Source organism: Miniopterus schreibersii (assembly GCF_964146895.1).
Source record: "Miniopterus schreibersii genome assembly, chromosome: 18".
NCBI classification, from domain to species: domain Eukaryota; kingdom Metazoa; phylum Chordata; class Mammalia; order Chiroptera; family Miniopteridae; genus Miniopterus; species Miniopterus schreibersii.
In genome coordinates this window covers 28,194,605-28,222,086 of record NC_138121.1, presented here as the reverse complement: position 1 = coordinate 28,222,086, position 27,482 = coordinate 28,194,605, and the positions used below count along the sequence as shown (strand labels likewise).

Below are 27,482 nucleotides of genomic sequence, written 5' to 3'. Positions count from 1 at the left end.
TATGGGACCCGCCCCCCCCCCCCCCCCCCCGGCCGCTGTGGAAGAACTTGTAGTGAGGGGGAGGGTTGGTTGCTTTTCCTGTGGGTGTTCTTTGATAATTTTTAATTGAGTCCTTTCATGGGGCCTGCACGGCTCCGTGCTAATTCGGCATCCAGTATCATACCAGATTTGCAGTCACATGCTTTGCGTGCTGCCCTCCGGGATGAAATCAAAGGCCTGGAAGTTGGGCTCTTTCCCACTGCCGCCCTCAGCTCACCGTGCCCTTGGCAGTCAGCAGCACGGACAGAGTGTGGGGCTAGAGCTGCAGCAAGAATGGGGGTACAGCCACAGAGCCCCTTGCTAGCATGGTTAGTTCTCAGGGGTCTCTGAACCCTGTGCAGTCAGAAGAGGGTCCTTTCTAACCAGAATTTGAGGCTTGAAGCTGATCCTAAGGCCAAGGGGCCGGCTCCACCAAGAGTTTAAGACTACGCCATGGATGGGCGGTGGGCCGTGGACAAGCACTGTCCTCCTCTCGGCTGCCCCCAAACCCAGATTCCTGCCACATCACTGTTCCCAGACGTCAGGCAGAGCCAAAGTAGAACAGGCACTGGACCCAGTCGCTCAGCCTAGCTGGGGGAGACAGATGGGAAAATGGAAGCCTCAGTGAGCCGGCCGTGGGGTGTGGACCCTCCAAGTGTACTGGGTGTCTGTACTTTCTCTCTGAGCCCTCTCAGGGCACACAGAGCTGACTAACCAGATGGGACTCAGCCCACTTTATAGAGCATGATCCTGAGGCAAAGCACCTGCTCACTTGGCCTATGATTACAAAGCGGGACCCAAGGCCACGGCTGTTCTACCACGTCCCTACCGTGTCCGTGAGGCACAGAATAGAATCCAGGAGGTCTGACCCGAATGGAGTGAGGCCTGGTTGGTCTCTGTCTGCAGGGAGTGTTAGGGCTGCCGTAGCAAATGACACAAACTGGGGGGCTCAAAACAACACATTTATCCTCACAGTTCTGGAGATCAGGGCCATCCATGCTCCCTCTGAAACCTGTAGAGGAGGATCCTTCCTCATCTCTTCCAGCTTCTGGTGGTTCCCTGGCTTGAGGCATCATCACTCATCTCTGCCTTCATCCTCATGTGGCCTCTGCCTGTGTCCCTCCTTTTCTGTGCCTTTTAATGACACTTTCATGGGATTTCAGCCCCACCCTGACCTATGGTGTCATCTTGAAATTTTTACGTTAATTACATTTGCAAAGAGCCTTTTCCAGAAGAGTAACATTCCGAGGTTCCACGTGGACATGAATTCTGGGGGACCCTTTTCAGCACACTCCATGATGTAAATGGCCATCGTGTGTGACCCCAGAGGGTAAAAGTGGGACTGAAGGCTGAAGGTTCCAGTGGTGGACGCTCCCTCAGTTAGGGGAATGACTTTCTCATAGTCAGCGTCCCGAGTCCCCATCCTAGGAGGGCTGCCAATCGGCTGGCTGAGTCGTCACCCCCCTCAGGCTGTCACAGGAGGGAAAGCACTGGGAGGGGGCGGGCCTGAGACTCTGGACATCCATCCCCAGATTGCGGATGTTGACCAGCAGTATGTGGGCTTCCCATGCCTGGGGCCCAAGCAAATCCCTGCCGAGCATTTGGCCAGTCCTTCCCCAAGGCACAGAGGCTAGGCCAGGCCTCAAGGGATTCAGGAACCCTGGGGAGCTCTTTGTCCTCTGGATCAGGAATCGGGTGGATCCTGGTCCTGTCCCTATATGCACATGGCTGTGGGTGCCGTTTCCCTGCTTCTGCTATTGAGGAAGCTTCTCTCTGAGGGTGGGAATTTACCTCCATTCCTGGGTCAGTGATGGTTCCCGTAGCTGTGTCTGCGTGTTACAGTAATTTGGTTTTCTCCGAAATCAGCTCCCCAGGGCCTTTCGAACGCTCCCACCCCAATTACTCCGGTTCTCTAGGGGATCCTGGCAGCCGGGAGGCCAGCATCGCCTGGTTCCCAGGGCAGTCTGTGACGTTGCAACTTGCAAAGAGCCCTGCATCTGGCCGTGTGCTAGTTTTCTCATTCCTGGCGGTCCTCCCAGGAGGTGCTGTTAAGGGCTGCAGTTTAGAACAAGAGAAGGCAGGCGAGGTGCAAGGCCTTCCGGGGTGGGGAGTGCAAGTTACAGGCGGCTCTGAGGCTGCAGAAAAGCCCCAGAAAAGGGGCGGTGGCACAGGGGACTCTGTAGTGTGACAGGAGCCATCAGCATCATACTGTGGGGCCCTGGGGCTCCCATACCCCTGCCCCTGGTCCCTGTGGGAGGTCCTGCACTGCTGCTGTCCCCGCCTTCCCAGTGGACGGCAGGAGGGGGGCATGAGGCTAGAGCTTGAGTGGGGGAACTGTGCAGTCATTCATCTGTGTTTGCCTGTGCCTGGAGCTCTATGTTGAAACAAGGATCGTGCCCCACTTTGGGGCCCCTGGGAAAGAGGACTGGAAACAGTTAGTGGATCAACTCTGGCTTGGGGAGTGGTGGCACGTGGCATCTGTCATCCACCGCCCAGAGTAGGGTCTCAGCCCAGCACTCTTGCCTTCTGGGATCATCTGCTGTGGGGCCACCCTGCACATTGTAAAATGTTGAGCTTGTAAAATGTTGAGCGGCACTCCTAGCTTCCCACTAGAGGACCCCCACCCCAGTGTGACAATCCCTAGTCTCTCCTGACGTCACTGCACATGCCCTGGTTGCTGGGGTTGTTGGGCAGTTGAAAGCCACTGCGTAGAGTCCAGAGTCTGCCCTCCCCCTGGGAAGGCGCCCTGTCTCCCACCTCTCCTCCGTGGGGGCTGCTGGGCACTGCTAATGCACATCGTTAAATGGAGGTATGGCTGCCTCGCTCGCTTCTTGCTCCCCTAGGGACAGGCAGGCAGTTCTCCGGCCCAGAGGCGAGAGCAGGCAGAGCCACTGCTCAGAGCCATCACCCCTGAGCTCCTTCAGGCAGTGCCAGCCCTGTGAGGGCCAGCCCTGGGAGCGCCGCTGCAGCGCCAGCAGACCTGGCGCCCTCTCCGTGGCGCCCATTGAGAGGGGGCAGCACGCTCAGCCAGCATTTGGTCAGGTGCCCAGTGGAGCTGTAGGTCTCTTATTTGGGCCAGAATCCAGCACAGACAGGCTGAGCAAACCCAGGAGCTCTGCCACTGGTGCACATGTGTGCTAGCTGCTCTCAGATCACTCCCTCTGTCCCTGGTCCTCAGTGGGGTACACTGTGCCTGTGCCAGGTGGGAAACAGTGAGGTGACAGGGCAGGGGGACAGCTCAGGGGAACTTGCAGCAGGTCAATTGGGGTCCAAAGCTGACTCCTTGACTGAGCTTTGCTAGCCCTCCCCTACCCCACCTCATCCCACCTCACCCTACCCCTTGCCGAGAGAGAAGTGGGAGGTCTGCCTGCTAAGCTCAAGGTTGGGGGGACTGTAGGTGCTGGACATCTGTTTTTCTCCAAGGGACTTTGGGAGTGAGGCTCTGGACAACCAAGGGAGGTCCCAGCAGGTTGCCCCAGCCACGCCTGTCCTAGGAATTTTCAGAGGCTACAGAATTGAGCTGTAAATCCTAGGAAATACCATTCCACAGCAGGAATTCTTGTCCCCAGCATGACTGCCTTAAGGAGATGACTGCATTTACCTGTCAGAACTCTGAGTTGGTGATCCCTTGATGAAAACATTGAAGCCACCCTGCCTGGGGGCTGAAAACATTCAATCTTACCTGAAAGCCCCAGGCTGTATTTCAAGCCTTGAATTTTACCCTTAGTAACTGTGGCAGCCATCCCTCTGTGTAGCAGTGTCTCCAACCCACGCATGCACATTCCTGCACACACGCGCAGTGTTATTAATTCAGGATCGAGCTTGAGGTGGAAGCCAGTTTTCACAACTGCACCAAAATCTGTATCCCAGCATATGGGAAAAGAAATACCCAATCTGAATAATAAATAGGAGGTATAAAAGTATATCCTAATAGGAAAATGGGGCAGATGACTGAGAAAATTATAAATTCAAGGCAAGCCTGTGGACTTGTAAGGAACCTTTATCATGAAAGACCTTGACTGTTCCAGAAGTAGTTCTAAGACCCTGACCTAACAGCACCCTATTGGGGAGTTGGAAATGGGATATGTAATCCTTTGGAGATCTAGGCTAGCAGGAGCAGTCCTGGGCAGCTCCTTCAGACTCTAGGAGCACCAGGAGCATCGTGGGTTGGCGCGGCCTTCCAGCTCATGCATGTGGTACCCGGAGGTGTGACACATCACCTGGCCCACATTCACAGGTACTGTCATCATGATCCAAGACCAACTACATACCAGTAGGTTCCCACAGCCCTAGCCAGGAGGCCTGACCCCCCCCTCCCCCCAGTTTCCCTGACTGTGGGACAGATGCTCCTCCCTCTCCACGGAAGTATGTGGGCAAGGCCCTGGGTCAGGCAGGGCTCTGCAGATGCAAAGGAATGTACATTCCAGAACATACCATGGGAGAGCAGCTCTCCTAAGGTGATCTTGAAGAGTACACTGTCCTGAGCTGGCTCTAAGCATTGCCCTGCCCCCCACCTGGCCTGCTGACCACCCCGTGACCAGACAGTCCTAAGGTCAGGCCTCCCAAGACAAATCCTGTGCAGGCGGTTCGAGGGGTGAGGTGCCAACTACCCTGGAGCCTGTTCTGGTCATAAGACCATGGCCTCGTGGGCAGGTTGAGGGGAGTTTGTGGATCCCATGTTCATCCCCCACCTCAGGGAGATCAAAGACCTCAGCATACCTGCAGGGTTAGGACAAATAAGCTCCAGGACAGAATTCAGTGTCCAGGATAAGATGGACCCATAGACAAGGACTCCCCTCCCCCCCGCCCCAACACTGCAGTGTTTGCCATAGGAAATCTGGCGCTGCTTTGAAGTGCAGGCTTCAGTTAGGTAAAGTGACAGGTTTTATGGGAACCTCCCTTTCACAGGTCTCTGTTTCCAGGGTGACTGAGGCTGTCACCTTCATGGCAGACATAGGCTCCCTTGGAGACCTTGGGCCCCCATGGGGTCCCCTCAACCCCCTGCCCCACCAGGGACCTGCTGACCCACTGGCCAATGGTGACATTGACCCATGTATCAGCCCTGGAGCCATGGCCCATGTTGGCCCCTGGGATGTGGGCAGCAGCTTCTCGGCAGGATGGGGGCACAGTCCCTCACACATGGAGCCACAAGACTTGGTTAGAAATAGTCCCTAAGCTAACAAACTGTCCGCACCTGACCAAGAGTTCAACTCCTCCAGTGTCAGGTGGGCAGGAGGTGACTGGGTGCCTCCGGTCCCTTTGTTGGTGCCTTTGCTATTGTTTGAAGCCCTCCTGTGAGGTACATGTCTGTGCCACGTCCACCCCCAGAGCCAGGGGAGCCAGGAACTAAAAACCCGTGAGCCAGGTGACCCTCATCACTGGGGAGCGGAGAGCTATCCACCTGACTCCTGGCATGTGTCTGCTGGCACCTGCTGATGGGCTGGCCCCTCCTCACAGAGTGAGTCTTTCCGGTCCTAAGTGTTTCTGGACCATTTTACAGATGATAGAACTAACTGAGCCTCAGAAAGGGCCACAAACTTTCCTAGTAGCTAGGGACCTTTCTGAGGCACCCACATTTCACGGTGTCTACCATACTGGGCTGAATGGTTAACCCCAAAATACATGTCCAGTGGAACCTGTGAATGTGCCCTTATTTGGAAAAAAGGTCTCAGATGTAATCAAAGTAAGGATCAAGATGAGACCATCCTGGATTAGGGTGGGCCCTAAATCCAACGAATATCCTTATAAGAAACAGAAGAGGAGACACAAGGAGATGGCCATGTGATTAAAAAGGCAGAGACTGGAGCGATGCAGCCACAAGCCAAGGGCGCCTGGAGCCCCTAGGAGCTGGAAGAGGCGGGGAGGATCCTCCCCAGAGCCTCTAGAGAGAGTGTGGCCGTGTGATACCTGGATTTTGGACTTCTGGTCTCCAGAACTGGAAGAGAAGAAGCCTCTGTTGTCTGAGCCTCAGTCTTGTGGTCATCTGTTAGGGCAGCCCCGGGATACTCACATGTGGGCCTCACAGAGGTCACATGTGGTCAGCAGAGAAGCAGACTGCTGTCCAGACCCCACCCTGTTATATCCAAGAGCCCAGTGCTTTGTTCATCTGGATTGAGGACCAAGGCTGAAACCCACCCTGCTCACCCTCCCCCGACACCTGTCTAGCAGGCGCTCACAGTGCACCATCCTGGGGAAGGGAGTTTCCTGGCATCAGGGCGCCATCAGCCAGAACCATCGTCTTGTTCAGCTCAGTCCCTTCCGTGTTCCAGGGTCTAAGTCATTTCCAGGTCATGTGCTCAGCGGCCACGAGGAGGTAGCATTCACGAGTTCCATCGCACACACGAGCAGCCCGGTTTGAGTTTGGCAGCTCTTGATTCTCTGGGCACAAAGGGCTAGAGTGAAGCTCAAACCCAGGTCCCCCTGACCTTTGCGGCTCACGTCATGGGGTCTGCGGGGACCATGCTCTGAGGTGACCAGGGCTGATCGGCCCTTCCCTCCTGGCACATCCCTGCATCTGCCTGGGCTGCTGGCATTCGGAATGGCCAAGGGTCTACAGAGCTGCCATCCCCCTGCCGGCTGAACGGGGGGGCCCCTTGAAGGCCACATTCCTCTAGGTCACAGCAAGATCGTGCTCACCTTGCCTGCGCTCCGGCCCCAGGGTAAGTCAGGAACGTGTGCGTCGGTGGTGCAGCAGGTGCATCTCATTGGTTACGGTGGAAAGCTTCCATCCCAGGAGTTTCGTGTATTACTGTAGTTTGCTCCAGGAACTTTCTGGAACTTGCGGCATGACCCCTGTGTAGCACTCTCTAATGCAACACACCTTTCTGTCTGTTTGGCCTTTGCCAGGTGATGTGTCCAATCTGGATCCCAAGTTCTCATTTGAAGGCACGAAACTGGATGTGGGGAACATAGTGTTGGCGTTGTACAGCGGCCTCTTTGCGTATGGAGGATGGTACGTTCCAGAATGCCTGGGCCTCTGGGCCTTGGGCCACACGGAGCAGGCCCTGAGGTGTCCAGAAACCCGAATCTCTCAGTCACCCAAGGGCAGCTTTAGAGAGTGGCGGGAAACCCTTTCAGAGCCGCCTGCACCCAACGCATCCCGAAAAGCACGGAGAGGACAACGCAGCAGCCCTGGCGCTTTTTCCCAGTGTCTTGGCTCCTGAGAAGGCGGCCCTGTAGACAAACTTTTGCTGAGGGGGAGTGAAGCACTTGACTTCGAAAGGCTGGGCCTGGTGGTTCTCCTACTCTTCCTCACCAGGAGCAGGATGCCTGCCTGCAGCTTCCCCCCCCCACGCTTTCTGCCCTGCTGGGCCACAAGAGTGGCTGCCGTGTGGCGGGGGAGGGGTGAAGGTGCTGGAAGGCAGGTCAGCGAGAGGATAGGGCCGTTTGAGGGGGCCGGGCCTGCTGGGGTTAGGATTTTTCCCAAGGGAGCAGGATTGCGCCCTTTCCCCTCTCCACTGGCCCTGGGTTTTCATGGAATCTGTGTTCTTTTTCCCCCCTAATGAATGTGGAAAGAATGTATAATTAAACTCTGCTCTCTAAATTCTAGGAATTACTTGAATTTTGTCACAGAGGAGATGATCAACCCCTATAGGTATGTGTGTGAAGAGAGATTTTTTTATTTTATTTTAATATGGGAGAAGGGAAGAGGCTGGTTCTGCCTCAGACTTCATCCATGGGCCCAGCCCAATCTCAGGTGAAATCAATGAGGGGCCTTTGGGTTAGGATCATGCTGGGGTGAAGGTGTGACCTCGAACAAGATTCCCTCCCAGAATAAGCAGGAATGCCCGTTTGCCAGATGGGAGCCGAGGCCGGCGGGGTCGAGTCACTAGCCCAGGTTCACAAAGCTGCCCAACCCCAGGTGCCAGCTTCCAGCCGGTGACCAGAGCTAGTGAGCGGTGCTGGTGGCAGTCTCTCTGCTCACCACTTCCCCGCACAGTGAGGCTCAGGGCCAGGCCTGTGGGTTGGCGAGCCTTCGGGGTGATTCCAGCAGGAGCTGCACTTTGATGATGCCCTTTCATTCCTTCCAGAAACCTGCCTCTGGCTATTATCATCTCCCTCCCCATAGTCACCCTGGTGTACGTGCTGACAAACCTGGCCTACTTCACTACACTGTCCACCGAGCAGATGCTGACGTCAGAGGCGGTCGCCGTGGTAAGATGCCACCTGCCGGGGTTTGCCCAGGTTGCAGAGGACTTTGAAAGTGCTGATGCCCAGGCCACACCCTGGGCCAGTTTTAGATCAGCATGTCTGCGGTGGTCCTGGCCTGAGTCATTTTTTAAATCAGGTATGGAGGGGTGGAGTCCATCATGGTGATTTGGAAGGTCCAGTCCCCAGTAAGTGAGGTCTGCAACCCAGAGCACAGGGATCAAAGGGATCCTCTCCCACCTCTTCCTGGGTATTTTTTTCTCTTTAGCACTTACCAGTAGTTGAGTACAGTTTCATATTAAGTTGCTCACTGTCCGTCTCCCCCACTGGTGTGTGGGCCCAGGAGGGCAGGGGTTTCTGATTTGTTCAGTGCTGAATCTTCAGCGCTTAAAATTGTGCCTGTTGCATGGCCGTGCTCACTCAGTACAGATCTGCTGAATGAATCAACAAACAGCTCCAAGCAGTAGGTACAATGAGGATCATTCCCATTACACAGAGGGTGAAACTGAGGCACTGAGAAGTGGAATCACTTATCCAAGGTCACATACCTAGTAAGTGGCAGGGCCAAGATTTGAGCCCAGGCAGACTCACTGGGGAACCTGCACTCTTACCCACTGCAAATCACCCCGTGCTGGGGCAAGAAGTGAGTGAGCTCCTTGGAGCCCCACCCCATCCATGGCTCTGGGAGGAAGGAATTTGGTGGCCTTCTACCCACTGCCGACATACATCCTGAGCCACCTCTGTTGGGCATTCTGGACACGGGGTTCAGAGGAGGGAGAGCAACATCCCCAGGCCCCCTGGTGGCAGCAGCTGAGTGCCTTGTCCACCTCACAAACCAAATACAGTGGGGCCCTAAGTAGAACCAGCGGGCTTTTGAATTCATCCTATAGGCTCACTTCTCATAGTGTCCTCACCAGCAATTTTAGCAGGTGAGGGTCGACACCCACCCATTCCACCTTCTAAATAATGCCTCACCGAGCTCTGCTCTGGGTCGGGCAATGGGGACCCAGCCAGAGACAAAGCGAAAAGTGTTCCCTTGTGGAGCAGCCGTGTGGATTGGGAGAAAGACCGGGCAACTGGTCAACCTGATGTAATGCTGGGGTGAGGAGTGCCCAAGGAAAGTGCCAGTGTGTGGGGCTAAGACTAAGGCTCCAGTGCTGTTCTAAAGAAGACCCTGTCCCTGGGACAGCCCCCCACAGTCCAGACCCCGAGGAGTTGCTTGTGTGCAGGATCCTCGTGAGGAGTGTGCGGGAGGGCTTGCACACAAGTGGGCTGGGCCTGGGCCCGGCTGGGCTGTGAGCACGGCGTCCTGTCTGGGTGGAGAAGTCGGGGCCGTGTGCTGGTGTCATGGGGCACGAGCTCACTCATGCTCGGCATCTGTCTAGGACTTTGGGAACTATCACCTGGGCGTCATGTCCTGGATCATCCCCGTCTTTGTGGGCCTGTCCTGCTTCGGCTCCGTCAACGGGTCCCTCTTCACGTCCTCCAGGTGAGCCCACCCAGGACCGCCCTCCCACACTCAGGCTCTGTGGGAACCAGGGCAGGACCGGAGGGAGGCTGAGCTGGGGGGCCAGCGTTGCATGCTGCTTTTTAACGCGAGCTTCAAAAGTTGTGTGTTTTTTGTTACGTTGAGTAATATATAGCTGTCAAAATGTTGAAGTAATACAGAAATAAAGGAACCAATGACTCTCCCTTACCCAGAAGTGACGCACACAACTGCTGGGTCCTTCTAGACTCTCTCATGGGTTCATTGTGTACCCTGCCCAGGGGGAGGGGGACTGGAGGTGGGCAAGGCCCCTAGTTTTCCCCACTGCCAGCTGAGTCGGTCAGGGACACCAAGAGGCCCCCGTCAGGGAGCGCAGCCCTCAGGCACAGGCTCTCTACTCCCCGCCCTGCCTGGGTTGCTCGGGGGTGAGGCTGACCACCTGTTTTTCTGTCCACAGATTGTTCTTTGTGGGGTCCAGGGAGGGCCACCTGCCCTCTGTACTCTCCATGATCCACCCGCGGCTCCTGACGCCCATGCCCTCCCTCCTGTTCACAGTAAGCTGGCGGCACCATTGGATGCTCCCCTTCCCTGGGAGGATTGCAGGTGGATTAAAGTGCAAGACTGGGGTGTCCTTCAGATATTATCTCGGGAGCCCCCAGCAGCAGCAAGGAGATCAGGGTGGGGGGTGAGGCCGCAGGGTCCATCTGCACGACGCCCTCCCAGCTTTGCCTGATGTCAGCTAGACAGCAGACCAAGGCGGAGACCAAGATGCAGATAAGTTAGCAGAGTGTTTCCTTGTATTGTGCTCTTCGCTGCATGCTCCACTGAACAAGGGCACTGGGTTGTTTGTTTTTTTTTAAGTTTTTAATTCCAAAAATAATACACAGTAGTTATAAAACAACTTCAAACAGTCCAGCATGTGTGAAGCAGAAGCTCTTTTCTCCCAGGGAGCTGTGGTCTACAGGCGGCTTCACGTGCTCGGTGCTTCCAGTGCCCTGTGGCCTGTTAACAGATGTGTGACGTGCACGCACAGTGTTTGTATGTTTTAGTGAGATCACCACTGTGTGCATTTTTCTTCAGCTTGTCTTAGTCTTTCCATGCCAGGACACACGATTTTATTCGTTCCCTGTTGCTATATAACCAATCACCCAAAAACTTAGTGGCCTAAATGGAAAGCATTCATTGTCTCTTGGTTTCTGTGAGTCAGGAACAGGGGGCAGCTTAGCTGGGTGGCCTTGGTTCAGGGTCCTTCGCGACGTGGTAACAAGATGGTGATCAGTGCTGCTGTCCCATCTGAAGCTGCTTCCAGGATGGCCCCTCACGTGACGTGGCTGTGGGCAGGAGGCCTCAGTTGCTTTGGATGTGGACTTGTCCACAGGGCAACAAGGCAGCTGGCTGTCCCCAGGGCAAGGGAGCCAAGAGGAACAGCATGGAGAAAGCCACCAAGTGTCTGATGTAGCCTCAGGAGTCACACTTGTCATTTCTGTCTTGTTCTATTTGTTAGGAGTGAGTCAGTAAGCATAGCCCAACTCAAGGAGAGGGCTTAGCTCCACCTCATAAAGGGAGAAGTACCAGATGATACTGGGACACATTTAAAACCATACAGAGCCCGAGCTCAGTTTTGAAACTCCTCTGTGGTATCCAGTGGCCTGGGGGGGTCTGTAGCTGATTTAAATGAGCCCCGGGGTTGGTACTTAGCATGGTTCCCAGTCATTGCTCTTACAAGTAATGCTGCATTGAGGGTTGGGTTTAAGCGTCTCTTTCGTTCCTGCTCTCAGTGGGGCCTTTGCTTTCTGAGAACTCATGTGTTGCCCAAACTAGGTCTTCCTTTAAAGCAAGAGTGCACAAGTGCTGTCAGCCCCCTGCAGACAAATCCCAGCATCGGGGTGGCCTCTGTCATGCAGGCCATCCTGTTCCTGGCTCTGGCTCCAGCCCGGCCCAGCCCAGCAAGGCCTCATGCTGCCCTGTGTTTCTACTTGCAGTGCCTCATGACCCTGCTATACGCCTTCTCCAACGACATCTTCTCCGTCATCAACTTCTTCAGCTTCTTCAACTGGCTGTGTGTGGCCCTGGCCATCATTGGGATGCTGTGGCTCCGCTACAAGAAGCCTGAGCTGGAGCGGCCCATCAAGGTGAGGGCCCAGCCATTGCGGGCAGCCCCAGGTCTGGCACACACCCAGGGCCGGCTGGGGGCTCAGTGTTTTATGTGCTGGAGAAACAGGGTTCCAAGTGTCCCTGGGGGCCCTGTATGGGGAGCCAGCTCTGCACAGCTTCTTGGTTCTGCCCCTTCCGGCATGTGCCTGGGAAAGCCCCCATCCCTCTTTGAGTTGCCATTTCCCCCGCCCCTCTGAACCAGGGGTCGGGATGCCTCCTGTCGAGAGTTTCAGTGCGATTCTACCAAGATGAACGTGTGATTGCTTCTAAACTCAACAAACGTGGAGGGTAGTTAACTCAGCTGATAACTGTATACTGGGAACCTTTTGAGTACCTACCAAGAGGGTGATTCCAGGTTCTGGGGTTCATCAAAGGAAAAAAATGGACCCCCCCCCCCCCAAATTCCTGTCCTCCTAGAGCTTATATTCTAACAAGAGGGAGAAGCAATAAATACGAAGCCTACAGTGCCCAGTGGTCGGGTGATGAGCACTGTGGGGATGGGCAGGCACGCAGGGGGAGGGGCCTTCCTGGCCTGGATGGCTGGGTGGTCCTGAAAAGATGCCACGTGGGCAGAGATGTAGAGGCCATGAATGTTCAGAGTGCCTAGGGTGTGGGGGGGAGACTGTGTGGAGTGGGTAGGAGGTGACGTCTGAGCCCGCAGGGCATAGACACAGCCAGACTGGCTCTGCCTCCTTGGAGAGGAGTTTAAGCATTAGACTGCCTGGTGCACCTGCCCTGGCCGCAGCCTGCCCAGGAGAAAGCCGAGGTGCCGGTGGAGCCCGGCCTAAGGTGAATGCACTTCTCATTAACCCATTCCCTAGGAACAGCTGCCCAAGGGTCACCTTGTTTTTCCGAAAAAGGTGAAGTCCACTTTCCTGCCGGGGAACTCAGTGAGCATGTCAGCTGTGACTCATGTCAGGGAGTTAGAGAGATGAACTCATGGTGGCCACTGGCTAGCAGCTCTCGTCCCTTGTCCGGTCCCCAGTGGCATTTGTCCATCACATCTGGCACCTGTCCCCAGGCCACATCCTTGTCTCCCCTTCCCAGCAGTCCCACAGGGGCCAGCAGGGCCCAGCACCCTGCCTTGAAGAGTTCTCCTTGGTACCAGGGCAACCTTAGTGCCCTGAACTGCCTTGCTCCCTGCTTGTGGCGGACTCTGTCCCCTTGTGTCCTGGGCACATGGTGGATTCTATCCATGTCACCTGGGTATGTGGTAGGCCCTGTCCCTGTGTCAGTCTGTGCCTGTGGTAGACTCTGTCCCTGTGTTATCCTGGGCACATGGTGAGCTTTGTTTCACTGTCAACCTGGGCTGGGGAGGGGCATGCAGGGTGGGCTGACCAGGAAGGCTGTCACTCAATCTTCATCTCCCAGGGCCTCTTGCCAGTATGTGGGCAGATGGTCAAGTCTGCCCACTCAGATGCAGAAGCAGGACATGGTCTTTGGAGTTGGGCTGGGCTGGGCTGGGGGCATTTCTGTGGCTGATCTGCCTTGAACTCTGTGGCTGGGCCCGTCTGCCCGTGGCTGTGCAGACTGCAGTCGGCCTGCCCACAAAGGCTCTCTGAGAAGGCGGGTGCCCCTCACTTATTAGTGGGTGGCAGTGGTCTTCCCAGAAGTGCCCCCACCTTGGGTGACTATAGGTGGATGCTGGGCCATGGTTTCTGCCCTGTGATGTGGGAACCAACAAGGTCAGCCTCCCCTGACCTTGGGAAGCCTCGAGGGACCAACCTGGTTGTTTGTGTTTACTGTCGGCACCGCCTGTGCTTTGGGTAATTACTGCCTGGCGCCTTGCTCTGAGTAAACGGAGAACAGGGGAAGGTTTCAGTTCTCCAGAGACCCCAGCCTCTCGGGAGGCCAACTCAGAGTAAACCAGCATAAGTCAGACCGGTAAATACTGGAAGAGGGAGACAGGCGCGAGTGATGGCCCTGGGAGGTCAGAGTGGTTCTTGGACCAGGCGGGAGGAATGGGCTTGGAGCTGGAGGCACAGGGTGTGCTCTGGGGGGATCCCATGGGAGAAGCTGAAAGGGCCTAAGGGGGAAGATGACTCCACCGAGGTCAGGAGGGTGGTGGGGACACAGCGCTCTCAGCAGGGTGGACAGGACTTGTGATGACAGGATGTGAGAGCTGTGGAGAGGGAGCCAGAGATGCCGACTGCCCGTCGCTCCGCCCTCTGTCCCCAGGTGAACCTGGCACTCCCCGTGTTCTTCACCCTGGCCTGCCTGTTCCTGATTGTCGTCTCCTTCTGGAAGACCCCCGTGGAATGTGGCATTGGCTTTGCCATAATCCTCAGCGGCCTGCCGGTCTACTTCCTTGGAGTCTGGTGGAAAAACAAGCCCAAGTGGCTCCTCCAGGGCATTTGTGAGTATCTCCCCAGTGCTGCCCGGCAGCCAGGGCCTGTTTCCATCCCTGCCTGGGGTCCACAAGCGCCCTGCCCCCGAGCGCACTATCTGCTGTCTCATCTAATCCCATAGCCAGGAGTTCAGGCATTTGGCGTGCCTGGTGACGTCTGGCCCACGTATTGCAGGGATAAGACGCTGAGCTTGGCACCAGCTAATCTCAGAAGAAGGGATTCCAGAAAACCAGGCTGCTTTTGCCAAGTAACAAAATCCCACTGCCTGTCGCCAGCTTAAACACAGAGGCTGACCTAGAAAGGCAGGGAAGGAGAAAACAGGATCTCTGCACTGTGGTCACAGGGCCAACTGACAAGCCAAGTTTAAGAGCCTGTACTGAGGCTGCTGTTAATATGACCAGCTCCTGGAAAACTCATTGGTGTTTGCAAGCCTGCACCCAATTACCATGTCCTGGGTGGCTTGTAAAAGCCCCAGAATGGCCGTCTCCGAATTCTGATTGGTACCTGCCCGGTGACTAAAACATTTCAGCAGACCTTAGCCTCCAGCCCAGACTAGGCTCCCTATTAACCATCTTATAGAACACACCCAGCCCCTAAAGCAGGGCCCTCTGTCCTTAAATCACTCCCCATAGAGTGTTATCTGGGCCCCAGGCACACATCCACCTGCCCCACCCCCTCTGCAGGACCGCAGGCATGTGGCTGTCATCAAGTAGTGGTGGGCAACCTGGGTGTCTGCCAGGTGATGGCCCTGGTGTGAGCAAATGGGAAGGGCCCATCCAACAGTCCCTCAGCATCGGGACTTATTAGCCCATTATTGCTCCCATGACCCCAGGGTGGGGACGGCCAGTGCCCAGCCCGTTGCCAAGTTCTTGGCCACACCCCCCAGGGTGACTTACAAAAAGTCACTGGAAGACGTACAGCATCTCTGCTGCTAACCTGGAGTGAAGGCTGGTGCCCACCAGGAGGGAGGCCCCTGGGCTCGGTACATATTTTCAGATTGGGAGGTTTCACATAAAGTTCTGGGTTTCTGGCTTTTCTTGCAACCACGGAAGTTGTGGTATCGTGAGTCTGGGTAAGCTGCAGCTCACGGCATTCGCTGCTGCCCCCGGTCCCCCCAGGCCTGTGATTGCATGACCCCCGAGTGACTCTGCTCTCCCCTCCCTTGCAGTTTCCACGACAGTCCTTTGCCAGAAGCTCTTGCAGGTTGTCCCCCAGGAGACATAAGAGAGAAGAGCCAGGAAGATGGCAGACGGAAACGCACAAAGATCATTTTAAAACAACTCACCCACCTAAAAAGCCACCCGTTCCGTCATCCAGGCAGCTCAGCGAAGCGCCCGGCACCTTCCCTCCACCAGGTCGGGTGCCAGGGCCACTGTGAAAACTGGTACGAACTTAGTCCCAGAAGACGAACTTCTATCAATACCTCCTCAAGAGTGTGAGGCACGAATGTTGAACTGAGAAGAGGCTGGGCCTTCTGACCGATCGTGGACTTTTTGCCGTGTTGGGCCCTTGTCCTTTCCCACCTTTGTTTATTTGTATTATTTTTTTAACTTAAATTTTGGGTCAGGTTGACACCACCAAGATGATTATTTTTTAAAGAAACAGCGGAGAGGGCAGGTGGGGAAAATCTTGTCCCTTATCACTGCCAGCAGCAGGATGTGCCTCAGGGACCAGGGCCTGTCGTTGGGTGTGACCCCCAGCGCCAGCTTCAGGCACAGTCTCAAGTTGGGAGGAATTCTGAGAGCCGAACACTCCAGCTACCAATAAGCTACCGAGACTTGGGCCTTGTATGGATAGCAGACTTGCACTGACAGATGTGTGCTTGGCTTCCTTGTTTTTTTGTTAATAGATGTAGTGACGTTGGGGAAACTAACCCTGAGGTAGATCCATCCCTCCCTGACCCCTAGAAAGAAGAGAAAGTCTCAGTGAAATGGCTGTCTTCGGAGAGGTTTGTAGGAGAACCTAGGACTTGGGCTGATTCTGATGCCAGCCCCAGCTCCACAGAAAGAGCCAGTTCCTGTGCCTGGTGTTTGTGGCTGGTGGAGCTCCTGGTAGAGGTCACAGGCGTCTGGATGATCCTGGAGCTCCCACCAGACATGCAGAGCAGGGCCGGTTTCTGGGCTAGAACCTGGTGACTCAGGATGCCATGGGGCTCCTGACTGTGCTTCCTGCCCTGTATGGCAACCTGAGCAAAAGCACCAAGGCAGGAGGATTTGGGCATCTCCTGTGGGCAGGCAGTGGGCGGCACATCAGGCCTAGCCTGCGGTAATGCTGCCTCCGGACCTGTTCTGCATTTAGTTGGGGAGCCGACTCTGGTTCTCTCAGACAAAGCCCCAGGCTCGAGACCTAGAAAGAGATTCGACAGGAAGGCAGATGCTGAGACCCCTGATGGGCTTCTCATTCAGGTCCCCCAAGGCAGCCCCTCCCAGGGTCTGCAGAATTGGCCTCGATGGCTGGGTGGCAACCCCAACAGGCTGTCGGGCTGGCTTCCAGCTCCTGGCCAGGGCACCATCATCCCCTCCCGCCAGTGACATGGCCTATCCCAGACTCTATTCCAATCAGCAGAAGATGGAGCCAAGCCTTCCTCCCTGCTCCAACTCAGCACCTGCTCTGGAAGCCACCCTGACTCTCCAGTGTCTGGCTCCCAACATAGCATGCCTACCCTCCTCTCCAGACAGATTGTGCTAGCAGGCTTTTGTCCTTGTGGCTCCCATGGTATTTTCCCCGAGGGAGCCAGCTGAGGCCCAGCTAGCACATCTGGCCACCAGCTGGCTTTCCTGAGCTGTCACTATATCCAGGAAGCCATCCTGGGGAGCACCATCAGCTAAGGTCAGGTTGCCCTCCTCTAGGCCCCTGTCTCAGGTGCTGGGACCTCTGCTAAAGGTGGGTTGGGGGGACTCAGTCTGATTCTTGGGGCTGTGTTTCCCAGCTCAGTCCAGCCCGGGGACCCACCTCAGAAGGCAGGGACTGTCTGGGGCTACATCTGAGGTGCTTGCCTGCAGATACCCCGGGTCCTACTATGTTGGCATCAGGGGAGACAGACTCTGCCCTTTCTGACCACTACTGACAAGTGTCCCAAGCGCTCACATTTGTGGGGGTTAATTTTTTTTTTAACCAAACCCTGGCGTAACCAGCAAGCATTTGTTCAGGTGTCCTGCTGTTCTACTTTGTCCTGAGGTCTCAATAATTAACGTAGGGGATGCCGTCTGTGCCATGTTTATTTATTTGCAGGGTCAGTTCAGCCCAGCTTCTCCGGCATGTTTTTGCTGTCTTTGTGTCCCTGTTGGTGTCTCTTGCCACGTCGATACTGTCACTGTGACATTGTCATCGGCCCGGCCGGAAGACCACCATGTAATGATGTCTGTGGCTTCAATGTCTCTTTCTCTCCTCGTATTAATGGCTAATCTGTAACACTTGGCTGGTCAGGGGTGAGAGTTCTGGTTTTTTGAGGGGGGATTGTTTTCAAAGAAAAACTGAGAATTATAAGTACTGCTGGCGGCCTTCGTGTTCTTTCCTTCAGCACCACATTCTGGAAGTAGGAACGTCCCTGGGGATGACTCCCCTGGAGAGGGTTGGTCGTGTGCCCCTTGGCCTACCTCATTCATTCATTCTGAGAGCCAAACAACTGATACAACCTCCTGGAGGCCGAACAAGGTGGCCATAGCCCCTGATCACATACTCAATGGGCGGTGAAGGCTGGGAGGGAGGCAGGAGTCTGAGAATTCAGTCTACCTCTTAGAAGGGGCATCGAAGTTGAGACCAGGGAGGAGAGTGGAAGGACTATTCCAGGCCCTGAGGTGGGAAGAACTTGACCACAGGCCTTCAGGTGACTGGTTGCTGCCAAGACCAGCACCAGGAGGTTAGGGAGGAGACATGCCAGCTTGGGGCTGGGAGGAAGGGGAAAGTATATTTCCTCATTTCCAGGACATCCCTGAGAGTATCTGGTCTCAAGGTGGACTGGGCTGAGCTCCACACCAGCTCTTCCACGAACAGCTCTCGCTTAATTCCAGCAAACTCCATTCCAAGCACTGGTGTTTGTCAGGGGCCTTGAGAACAGGCGGCGTGTGGGTGTGCTGGGATGGGAAGGGTGTGGCAGGGTTGCACAGTGAGGGTAAGTGGACCAACCACAGTAACTGTCCAGTGAGCCCAGGCCAGGGGCACCAGTGCAGGAAGGCTGGACCTGGGGGCCCACGAAGGGGGCTTCTACTCCAGGCATTGGGGCCACCAGACCGGTTTGGGGCAGGAAGTACTGCCTAGAGCCACCTGCAGTGTACAGAGAGGCCCTCTGGGCACCAGGTCTCAGTGCTGCCACCACTTGTGAGAATACCACAGTTCACAGGTCCCGGTCACCAAGTACACCCTGCATACTGGACCCCAAAACCAGGCAGGCCCCCAAATGAGCACATGGAGGAATTCCCCTCCCTGCAGGCTGCGCGAGGCATGGAGCTGACAGGCAGGAGGTGGGATTGCACTGCCCTAGTGGGCAGGGGGCTGCCAGTGCAGGGCTGATGGAAGCTTGCCTGTGTTGGCTGCACCCACGCCCCCAGTGGGTGAGGTGCCCACAATGGTTCTCCTGCCTAGTCTACCTAAGCATCCACTTTCTGCTAGAACTCCAAGAAGCTTGGCTGAACTTACAGATCACAATGCACTGAGAAGTGTGTTAAAATCCTACTTCTGCCCTAGCCGGTCTTGCCAGTGGTTAGAATGTCGACCCACGGACTAAAGGGTCTCGGGTTCAATTCTTGTTGAGGGCACATACCTGGGTTGCAAACTGGCTCCCATCGCAACGTGTGCAGGAAGCAACCAATCAATGTGTCTCTTTGACATCGATGTTTATCTTTCCCACTCTCTCTGAAAAGCAGTGGAAAAAATATCCTTGAGTGAGGATTTTTTTTAAAAAAAATCCTACTTCTGTTGGCATGGAAACATTTGGGAAACATAATAAAAAAGGCGTGAAAGATTGGGAACCTCATCGTGACTTCTGTAGACCTGGCTAGACCCTGCAGCCAGCCCTTTCCCCAGTTCTGGGACGAGTTTTCCTTCCACAGCTGCTGATGGAAAAGGGTCTGGACACTTGAAAGGACAGTTCTCAAACCAACCCGACCAACCTACCCTACACATGTGGTCAGAGCAGAGCTGTCCCAGCTCTTCCTTTGAGAGGGGAGTAGAGAGAGAAGGGAGGGGTGAGAGAGAGCTTGAGACAGAGGAGAGGAAGGAATTGGAGGGGAGACAAAAATGTCCACAGGGTAGGGGTGCCAGAAGCACAGTCAAGCAACAGCCTACAATTACTCAACCACCATGCATGGAGAGGAATGTGTGTGTTTGGAGAAGGGGAAGGGGGAGGCAAGACTGGAATGGTGGCTGCAACAGGAGGAGACTTCTTGTGATCCCCATATTCTTAGAAAAGTTCATCGGGCTCACCAAATTTGCCATGTACATGTGTGGAACCAGTGGAGGGGGGTTGGTGGCTATCTACAGTGAGGCAGGGCCCTCTGGCATTGCAAAGCCACCTTTGCCCATGCAACTAGCTAGAACGACAGCAAGAGTGGGATAGGGCAGGCTGTGGGAATGGGAGTGACATCTCGGCCAAGAGGGAAAGCTCAGAAACCTGGGGATGTCCCCGGACCCCAGGAAGGAATCAGTGCTTCCACCTCAAGAGTTCCTCTGGTCATACCCCCTACCTCTGCACAGGACCCCTTTTATGAATCTTAAACATAGGACACTTCTCCAGCCTCTAGAGTTCATAAGTCCTTGTTGATCTCTGAACAACCTCCAGAGATCAGGGCAGTGGGGGAGGCCCTAAACCAGAGTCCAAGTCATCGTTGGTCCAGTTCCCAGTGGAAGCAGCAGATCCTCACCCCAAGAGCCGCTGTCTATAAGGATGGGGACTGCCTGAGGCTAGTGGTATCTATGGGGCCTGAACACCTTCAGTCTCCTGCCAGAAACTTCTAAATTCCCCTGTGTGCATGCCCACACCAAACAGGTTATGTGCTGCCCATTTCATTACGTGGGGTCCAGTTTCAGCAAGACTCAGTTATTTCTCTTCCAGCCAAGGAGTGACATAATTCTGCAAGTAGGAACTCAACTGTGCAATTAAAGTTAAACGCTTAAATCACATAAAATGCCCCGGGTGAACAGGCCACTCACAAAACTGGTATCAACCAGTTTCCTTGAGTCAAAGAGGGGCACAGAAGGTTCCAGAAGTTTCCTCTCCCTCACTGACCTCTATGCAGGCTGCTGTGGAATGGCACGTGGCCTCCAGGAGGGCTCTTACTCCTCCAAGTGAGGCTCCAGGACCCAAAGTCAAAGCATGAGTCCTGCCTGATCACCTTCCAAGCCTGGTCCCGACCCTTCCAAGCTCTGACAGGCAGTGGCTGAGCCGTGCTCGATGGAGCCCTGAACTTCTCAGAGAGGCCTCAATCCCTTTGGCAGCTCTTGCCCGACTTGAGGTTGAGAAACGCATGTGGGAGACTAGGGGCTAGACTCAGTCTCCCTGCCTGAGGCTGCAGTGAGGTTGCAGGGGGCAGCTCTTCACCTCGAGAGCATTGTACCACACTCACGCTGTTGCCCAACCAACAAAGCTGATTTCTCTAGTTGGTGAGAGTTTAACTAGTGTTTCCAAAGAGCCATAGTCTGTCCTTCTGTGCGTCCTTGGACATGACAGCTGTCCCCAACCCTCTCCTCTAGTTGCAGTAACATTTCTCCAGGTTTCTGACACCCTCATGGGACAGCAGCCCTGCCTACTTCTCAAAGAGCCACAGAGAGGAAGCCTTGAGTTCCCACTTGTTCCATTAAAGCTGCTTCTATTTTATTTCTAGGCTTGGCTTAGTCCCTAGAGTTAGGCTGCGAATCCCACAGGGATGGAATTGCCAAATATAAACCAAATCTGGACCAAGTAAGGGGAGACTTTGTTGGAAAGAGTTATTGCAAAGGGCATGGGCCATCGCCATCGAGAGAACACTGCTCTGACCTAAGAAGTGTGGCATCTGGGGTCTGGCAAAGGGCCTCTCTTCTACAGAGAATGAACAGGGTGGGTGTGGGGTGGGCACCTGGGAGGGTGTTGGGTAGAGAAGGTTTTCTCCCAGGCCAGCCTGTTGCAGAAGGGGCTGGGCTCAGGCTGGCCCAGGCTGAGGGGGGCAAGTTCAGGGTTCTGGGGAAGGAGAGAAGCCGAACCAAAATTTGGTGAATGAGCATTTTGTTCCTATGGATCAGTGGGATGGGCAGTTCAGCTCATCACTGCTGAGGTGCAGAGGGAATGTGAGGATCTGTGTCTGGCCTGGTCACACATAAATGGGGACATAAACAAGAGTGTCCTAGTGGTAGAGGGAGGGGCTCCTCTCCTGTGAGCTGGATCCAGAACATGAGGGAGGGGCTCTCAGCCTTCACGGTTTTCCAGGATGGCAGGACTCAGTGAAGTCCAGCGCTATCTAATGAAAATGGGTTGTTCTGTCCCTGGGCACACTGCCCCCGCTCCAGCCACTTGCACCCTCTCCCACCCTTCACTGGGGCTGTAGACATGGAGAGCCTGGCTTTGCTTTCCTCTGTCCATTATGAGCTCCTGCTGACCTCAGATCCCTTAGGTGAGCTGAGCAGGGATCCTGAGTATCTGGGGCAGGGAAAATATGTTCACCTTATACCCTTTTGTTCCTTTTGAATTTTGAGTCAGGTGAGTGATTCACCCATTCACAAAACCATACTTTTAAAATTAACTTTTAGATATCAGCAGGCTCCCTGGGATGCTGGCACTGGTCTGTAACTTGATCTAGGTGGATGGAAATTCATTGTGCTGTGCACATAAGATTTACGCACTCTTCTACGTGGGTTTTTGAAAGTGTGCACTAGCTAGCTTTGCTGCCTGGCCTTTGTCCTGACCTTGCTGTGTTTTTCCAGGGTGTCCTGCAGACGCTCATCTGAAGATGGGGGCATTGTTGTCCCTTCCTCTCCAGCCTTGGGTGTCTGTCTGATTTGGGCCTGGGACCCCTGACTCATCAGGAGCCACACTGAGGCCCAGGAATCCCACCTGTGGGGAAAGGTGGGAGAGGGACTCTCTGGTGTGGCCAGACTCCCAGGCTGGTGGGAAACTTGGGGCAGCATGGGGGCATTCACAGCCTTGGGAGTTACCTGCCCTCTGAGGGTTGGAACCTTAGTACAAGCTGCAAGAGGCTTTAGGGCCCGGATGCCTCTGAGAAACCAGGGAGCCCAAATTTATTAATTCACTGAAGTCCAGATTCATTGATTCTGTGCCTCTGCTCCCATTTTGACGAGGCATCCCTGGGAGGGAGGGTCAAAAGTGTCTTGGGACATTACTGATGTCACCCCAGAGGAGAGAGTTCTGGAGCTCCCTCTGGAATGGCCTTCGGGGCTCCAACCCCCGGGGCCCCACCTCGCTGACCCGGGCAGTTATCCTGAGCTCTCGCTGAGTGACTCTGGCCCTGGCCCGGCTGTTCCTAGAGGCTTGCTCACCAGGCTTCCATGTGATTACCGGATGGCAAAGGTGTGTCTCCAGGCGATGGTGAGTTAGAATCTCAAACTGGAATCAAATGGCTGCACTAGGATCATCAGGGCCCAGGTCTTTGTTGTACAGAAGGAGAAACTGAGGCCCAGAGAGGACAGAAAGGCCCTCAGTTTGGGGCGAGACTATGAGCAACGGATGAGATTAAACAGTGCAAAGCCTGAACTCCTGTTAGAATTTCACCTTCTTTACCAAAGAAAATGACTTCATTGTTTTTATTAAGTACATATTTTAAAATAGATCATATATACAAAAGATACAAAATCCCAAAAGTTCACAGGACATGTATTGAAAGCAGGTTTCTGCTTCCCCCTGTTCCCAGCTCTCTTCCCAGGGTTCCTGGGTCCTTGTGGCCTGTTCAGGAGGGTGCAGAGCACCCAGGGGACAATAATGAAGTGACTGTAATGAGCTTAAGCACTGGGCTTGGAAAAGTTACATTCTAGGGGACAGAAAGAACTAGAAATGCCATCCCTTATGGAAGGCCTAGGGCCCTGGACAGCAGCCACTGTGGCTGCTCTTTGTAAAGGGAAGAAAGGCCACATGAACCCACCTGGGGTGTTTCTGGCCAGGGAAGCATCCAGAATGAATTCATGGAAGGAAATGTGTGAGTTTACACTAGGAGGCGATGATCACTTGGGAGTGGGGGCGGGGGTGTGGGATGTGCAGAACTGGCAGATCTGGAGAATTGCAGCAGGCGTATGTGTTGCATCAGGTAAAGTTTCACAAGTTCTTGTTCCCAGAAGACAGAAACGCTGGTGGTGGGACGGCACCTTCAGGCTGGTAGGCGAGCCACTGGGTCACTGGAAGGTCACCTCCAGAGGCCAATGAATGAATTGTTCATCTGTGAGGGATGCCTGGGGGTGACACAGGTATCTGTCCTGAGCCTTGTTTGTCTACCATTTCTATCCTTGACTTGAAAAAACATGAACAAGGTGCCAGGAGCAAACATTTGAAGGACATAATGCAATGGCTGTTGCTTTTGAGACAAAGATCCACCTCCTTAAATGTTCCCAGGGCCTTGCATGTCTGCTTCTGCCTGCTTTTCCAAACTTTGCTGAACCCCCCTCCCCTCCCTTCTGCGCCCCAGCCCACAATGGCCTTTGCACATATGCTTCCCCACTGAGCCACTCTTTCCCTGCTCCCCCTGCTCCCCCTGCTCCCCCTGCAGTACGCACTGTGGCTGCTCTGGTCCTGCAGAGTCCCTCTGTCTGGGCATGGGGAGCACGGACTCCTCCACCCCCTCGAGAGTCATAGACTGTTGTGAATCACCTATTATTGGCTTTTCTTTTCCTTGCTCATCTGTAAGAACATGTTGGATGCTGGGGATTCCTAAAGACATTTAGATGGAAGCCAGAGAATGGGCGAGAAGCTATCTTGCTAGTCCGCCCAGGATCTGAGAGGGTGGTTTCTGTGTGAAATCTAAGCCCACCACCCTCCAGCCGTGAGAAGCTGAGCAAGTTGCTCTCCTGTCGAAGCCTGTTTCCCCACCAGTGAAGTGAGTGTGGCAGGAGGACCCATCCATCTCCCAGGTGGGTGAGGGTTAGGAGAAGTGGCTCCACCCCCAAGCACACCCATGTCCACTCCAGAATCCGCCTTTCTGCCGGGACCCTGAGCCCACTGCCTGCTCCAGGGGTGGAGATTGGCTCAAGGGCAAGTGCACGCTTCTTTGCAGCACTGCTTCCTGAGCTGCAGGTGCAAGGCTTAGTGAGCCCTGAGGAACATCTGCTCGGGGCTCCTGGGGAAAGCTCCTGAAGAGATGTTTCCTTCCTCTGGACATGGCTTAACGAAGGTTTCTTCTCACATACACACACACACACACACAAACACACCCGTCCCACCTGTTGTTCGATTGCACGCTCCATAGCAGCCACATGGGCCCAAGCACAGCCTTGGCAGCAGACGTGCAGATGGGGAAATGAGACACAGAGAAGCTCTGCATCTCCTGGGCCTGGCCCTCCTGGGCCTGATAAGCACGTGTGCGGGCTTGCGGCCCCAGGGGCTGAACTTTTACAGCAGGACAGAGCTGAGCCACCTGGTCATGGATGAGACACTGGACATCTGGGAACAGTCCTTTGTTTTTGCTCCATTAAACCTCATCGCAATTGCTCACGCCCTCCTATGCGTGGGTCCCCGAAATGCTTTTCTCGAGAAACCCTGACTCGGTGGAAGAATCCTATTTCCACTGGCAACACAACCCCTTGGGAGACGGTCAGGCAGCGTTTACTAGTTCTAGTATGACTCAGCAATTCCACTTCTGGGGTTGGATCCAGCTAAAAGACATGTGCACGCACACCCCGGGACATGTGTGAGTATAGTCACACTCATGCTGTTCACAACAGCCCAAACTAGGAGCTACCTAGACGTTCATACATTGTAGAAAGGAGCATCTGTGTTGTGGGCATGTGCTGGGCTAATAAATGGTGATGAGAATGATGACCTAGCTGTGCCCGGCCACGGGGAGAAGTGCCACAGACCTAGTGTTTGGTGAGAGAAGCCCGTACCAAGGGCTGCCTGCTATATGACCTCGTTCCCAGAAAACTAAAACCCTGGGGACATCTGTGGAGTGACACAGCAGCTGGGAGTGGTCCTGGGGCTGCTACCAACAGACATTTATCAACAACTTAGCACAAACTGGGGCTTAAACAACAGACATTTGTCCCCTCACAGTTCAGAGGCCAAAAGTTGGAGATCAAGGCTTGGGCAGGCCTGGATCCCTTCAGAGGCTCTAGGGGAGGATGCTTCCTGCCTCTTCCAGCTTCTGTGGCTCCCTTGGCTTGTGGCTGCATCACTCCAGTTTTGGCCTCTGTCCTCACATGGCCTTTCCTCTGTGTGTCTGTGTCCAAATCTCCCTGTCCCTAGGAGGACACTGTCATTGGATTTACTCCAATGACACCTTACTCCATCACAACCTCATCTTTTCTTGGTCACATCTGCAAAGACCCTATTTCCAAATAAGGTCACATTCTGAGGTTCTGGTGCACGTGAATCTTAGGGGTATGCCATTCAATACAATATATGCTTGAAGAGTTCTGACTAGGTGAGTCCCCAAGGGGCCTTCTGTGTCATGCTGGCCACTATGACAATCCATCAAGCTGTGGACACTCAGGATATGAGCACTTTACTATTTGTATGTTATATTTCAATTAAAACTTTCCATTAAAGAAGGGGGTCACAGGATATCAAACTTAAAGAAAATATAAATCTGCTCATTCCACAAATATTTATTAATATTATTAGTTTCCTGGGATGGCTGTAACAAAGTACCACAAACTTGGGAGCTGAAACACACATTTATTATCTCACAGTTCTGGAGGCCACGTCTGACATGGTCTTGCTTGTCTAAAATCCAGGTTCCTTCTGGAGGTTCCAGGTAGATCCCATTTCTTTGCTGGTGGCCCCTCTCTCCATCTTCAAAGCCAAAGTGTGGCATCTTCCCTCCTCTTGGACCTCCTGTTTCCCTCTTACAAGGATCCTGTGATTATAATTGGACCCTCCTGTGTACTCCAGGATCATCTCCCCATTTCAGGGTCCTGAACTTAATCACGTCTGCAAAGCCCCCTTTGCTCTGTAACCTAACGTATTCACAGGGTTCGGGATGCATGGACATTTGGGGGCTGTTATTTTGCTAACCACTTATCTACCATGAGGCCTGAGAGAGAGAAGGGGAGTCTGGACAAGTGAGTTGCACCTGAGGCAAACCCATGCCCCCACTTTGCCCCCAACCCCCGGGGTGGGTCTTGGGGTGGGGATATATGGTGCTGGCTTGGATTGAAAGGGAGGTGACACAGGGCTTTAAGAACTGGGACGCAGCGTGGAGTTTGGTGGGATGATTGCAGACAAGATTCAAATATTCTCTTCAGCCACGACTGTTGGTTAGGTAGCCTTAGGATTCTGCAACCTGGGAGGGTAGGATTGGTGCAAAAGAGAAGAGGGCGGGGTGCTATTCAAGGTCTCAAATTCTAGAAAACTCTCTAGCCTGGTAACTTTCACACCAAGATGGCTCAAGTCTGAGACTTCGTCAGGGACTCAATGTTTCTGCCCTGACAGCTGTCTGGCATCCACCCCCAGGGACGGACAGAGAGATAAGCAAGCGAAGGATCCCTGGCAAAGGACACTCATTCTAGCCAGAGGTGTTCTTTCTCCCCCTGTTTCATCAACTCATTCATCACCTGGTCTCTGCTGCCTCTTACCCTGGAGGCTCCAGTGTAATGTCAGCAGCTAATCCACCACTTTCTCACCCCTTGAGGCCTTCTCACAGCAGATCAGCCAGCACTCGGCCTTGCAGCCCAGGGGGCCTGTGTGCAGGGCCCAGAAAGTAGCCTTCCCATAGGAACCTGTTGGACATTTGCTTGATCCCTGGGTGAGACTGGGGGGGACTCAGGAGACAATGTTAATGCACGGACATTGGGGCTGATGAAAGCTGTTAAGTTTGGACTCATGCTATTGCAAAATGTTTAAGTGTTTCCTAAGAGAAGATATAAAGATAATGCCATATTTTATGTGACAGCAAGAACATTCGGGGTTATGTGTGAGAGAGGTTCTCTTGCTTATAAATATCGTCTTCATTGCAATGGTGTCTTGGACACATCTTGACCCAGGATGTCCGGGACCTCCCCCTCACATGGCTGTGGGTGGAGTTGGCCAGGTGGAAATGCTGCCAAATGAATCCATTATAAGAGACCATTTGCTTGAAGGGGGAGCCTGAGGAGGGGGGGCATTTTCCCTCCAATGTGATGGGCCCTCCAGGAAGAAGCTCTGGCGGACTGCATTCAGGGTTTTCTTTAAAGATCAGGCCCTATCACTGTGACCATCTTAA

General features: G+C 54.2%; 1 protein-coding gene across 1 annotated transcript in view; it reads left to right on the top strand.

Annotated features, from left to right (window-relative positions):
* The window catches only part of SLC7A5 (solute carrier family 7 member 5), a 37,070-nt gene extending 19,416 nt beyond the window's left edge, over positions 1 to 17,654 (top strand). The window contains exons 3-10 of the mRNA XM_081118416.1: positions 6,865 to 6,970; positions 7,568 to 7,612; positions 8,049 to 8,172; positions 9,552 to 9,655; positions 10,110 to 10,206; positions 11,635 to 11,784; positions 13,985 to 14,162; positions 15,323 to 17,654. Of these exons, the coding sequence (XP_080974542.1) occupies positions 6,865 to 6,970; positions 7,568 to 7,612; positions 8,049 to 8,172; positions 9,552 to 9,655; positions 10,110 to 10,206; positions 11,635 to 11,784; positions 13,985 to 14,162; positions 15,323 to 15,378 (860 nt within the window). The 3' untranslated portion in view covers positions 15,379 to 17,654. The remainder of the gene's footprint in view (positions 1 to 6,864; positions 6,971 to 7,567; positions 7,613 to 8,048; positions 8,173 to 9,551; positions 9,656 to 10,109; positions 10,207 to 11,634; positions 11,785 to 13,984; positions 14,163 to 15,322) is intronic.
* Positions 17,655 to 27,482: the final 9,828 nt, after the last annotated feature.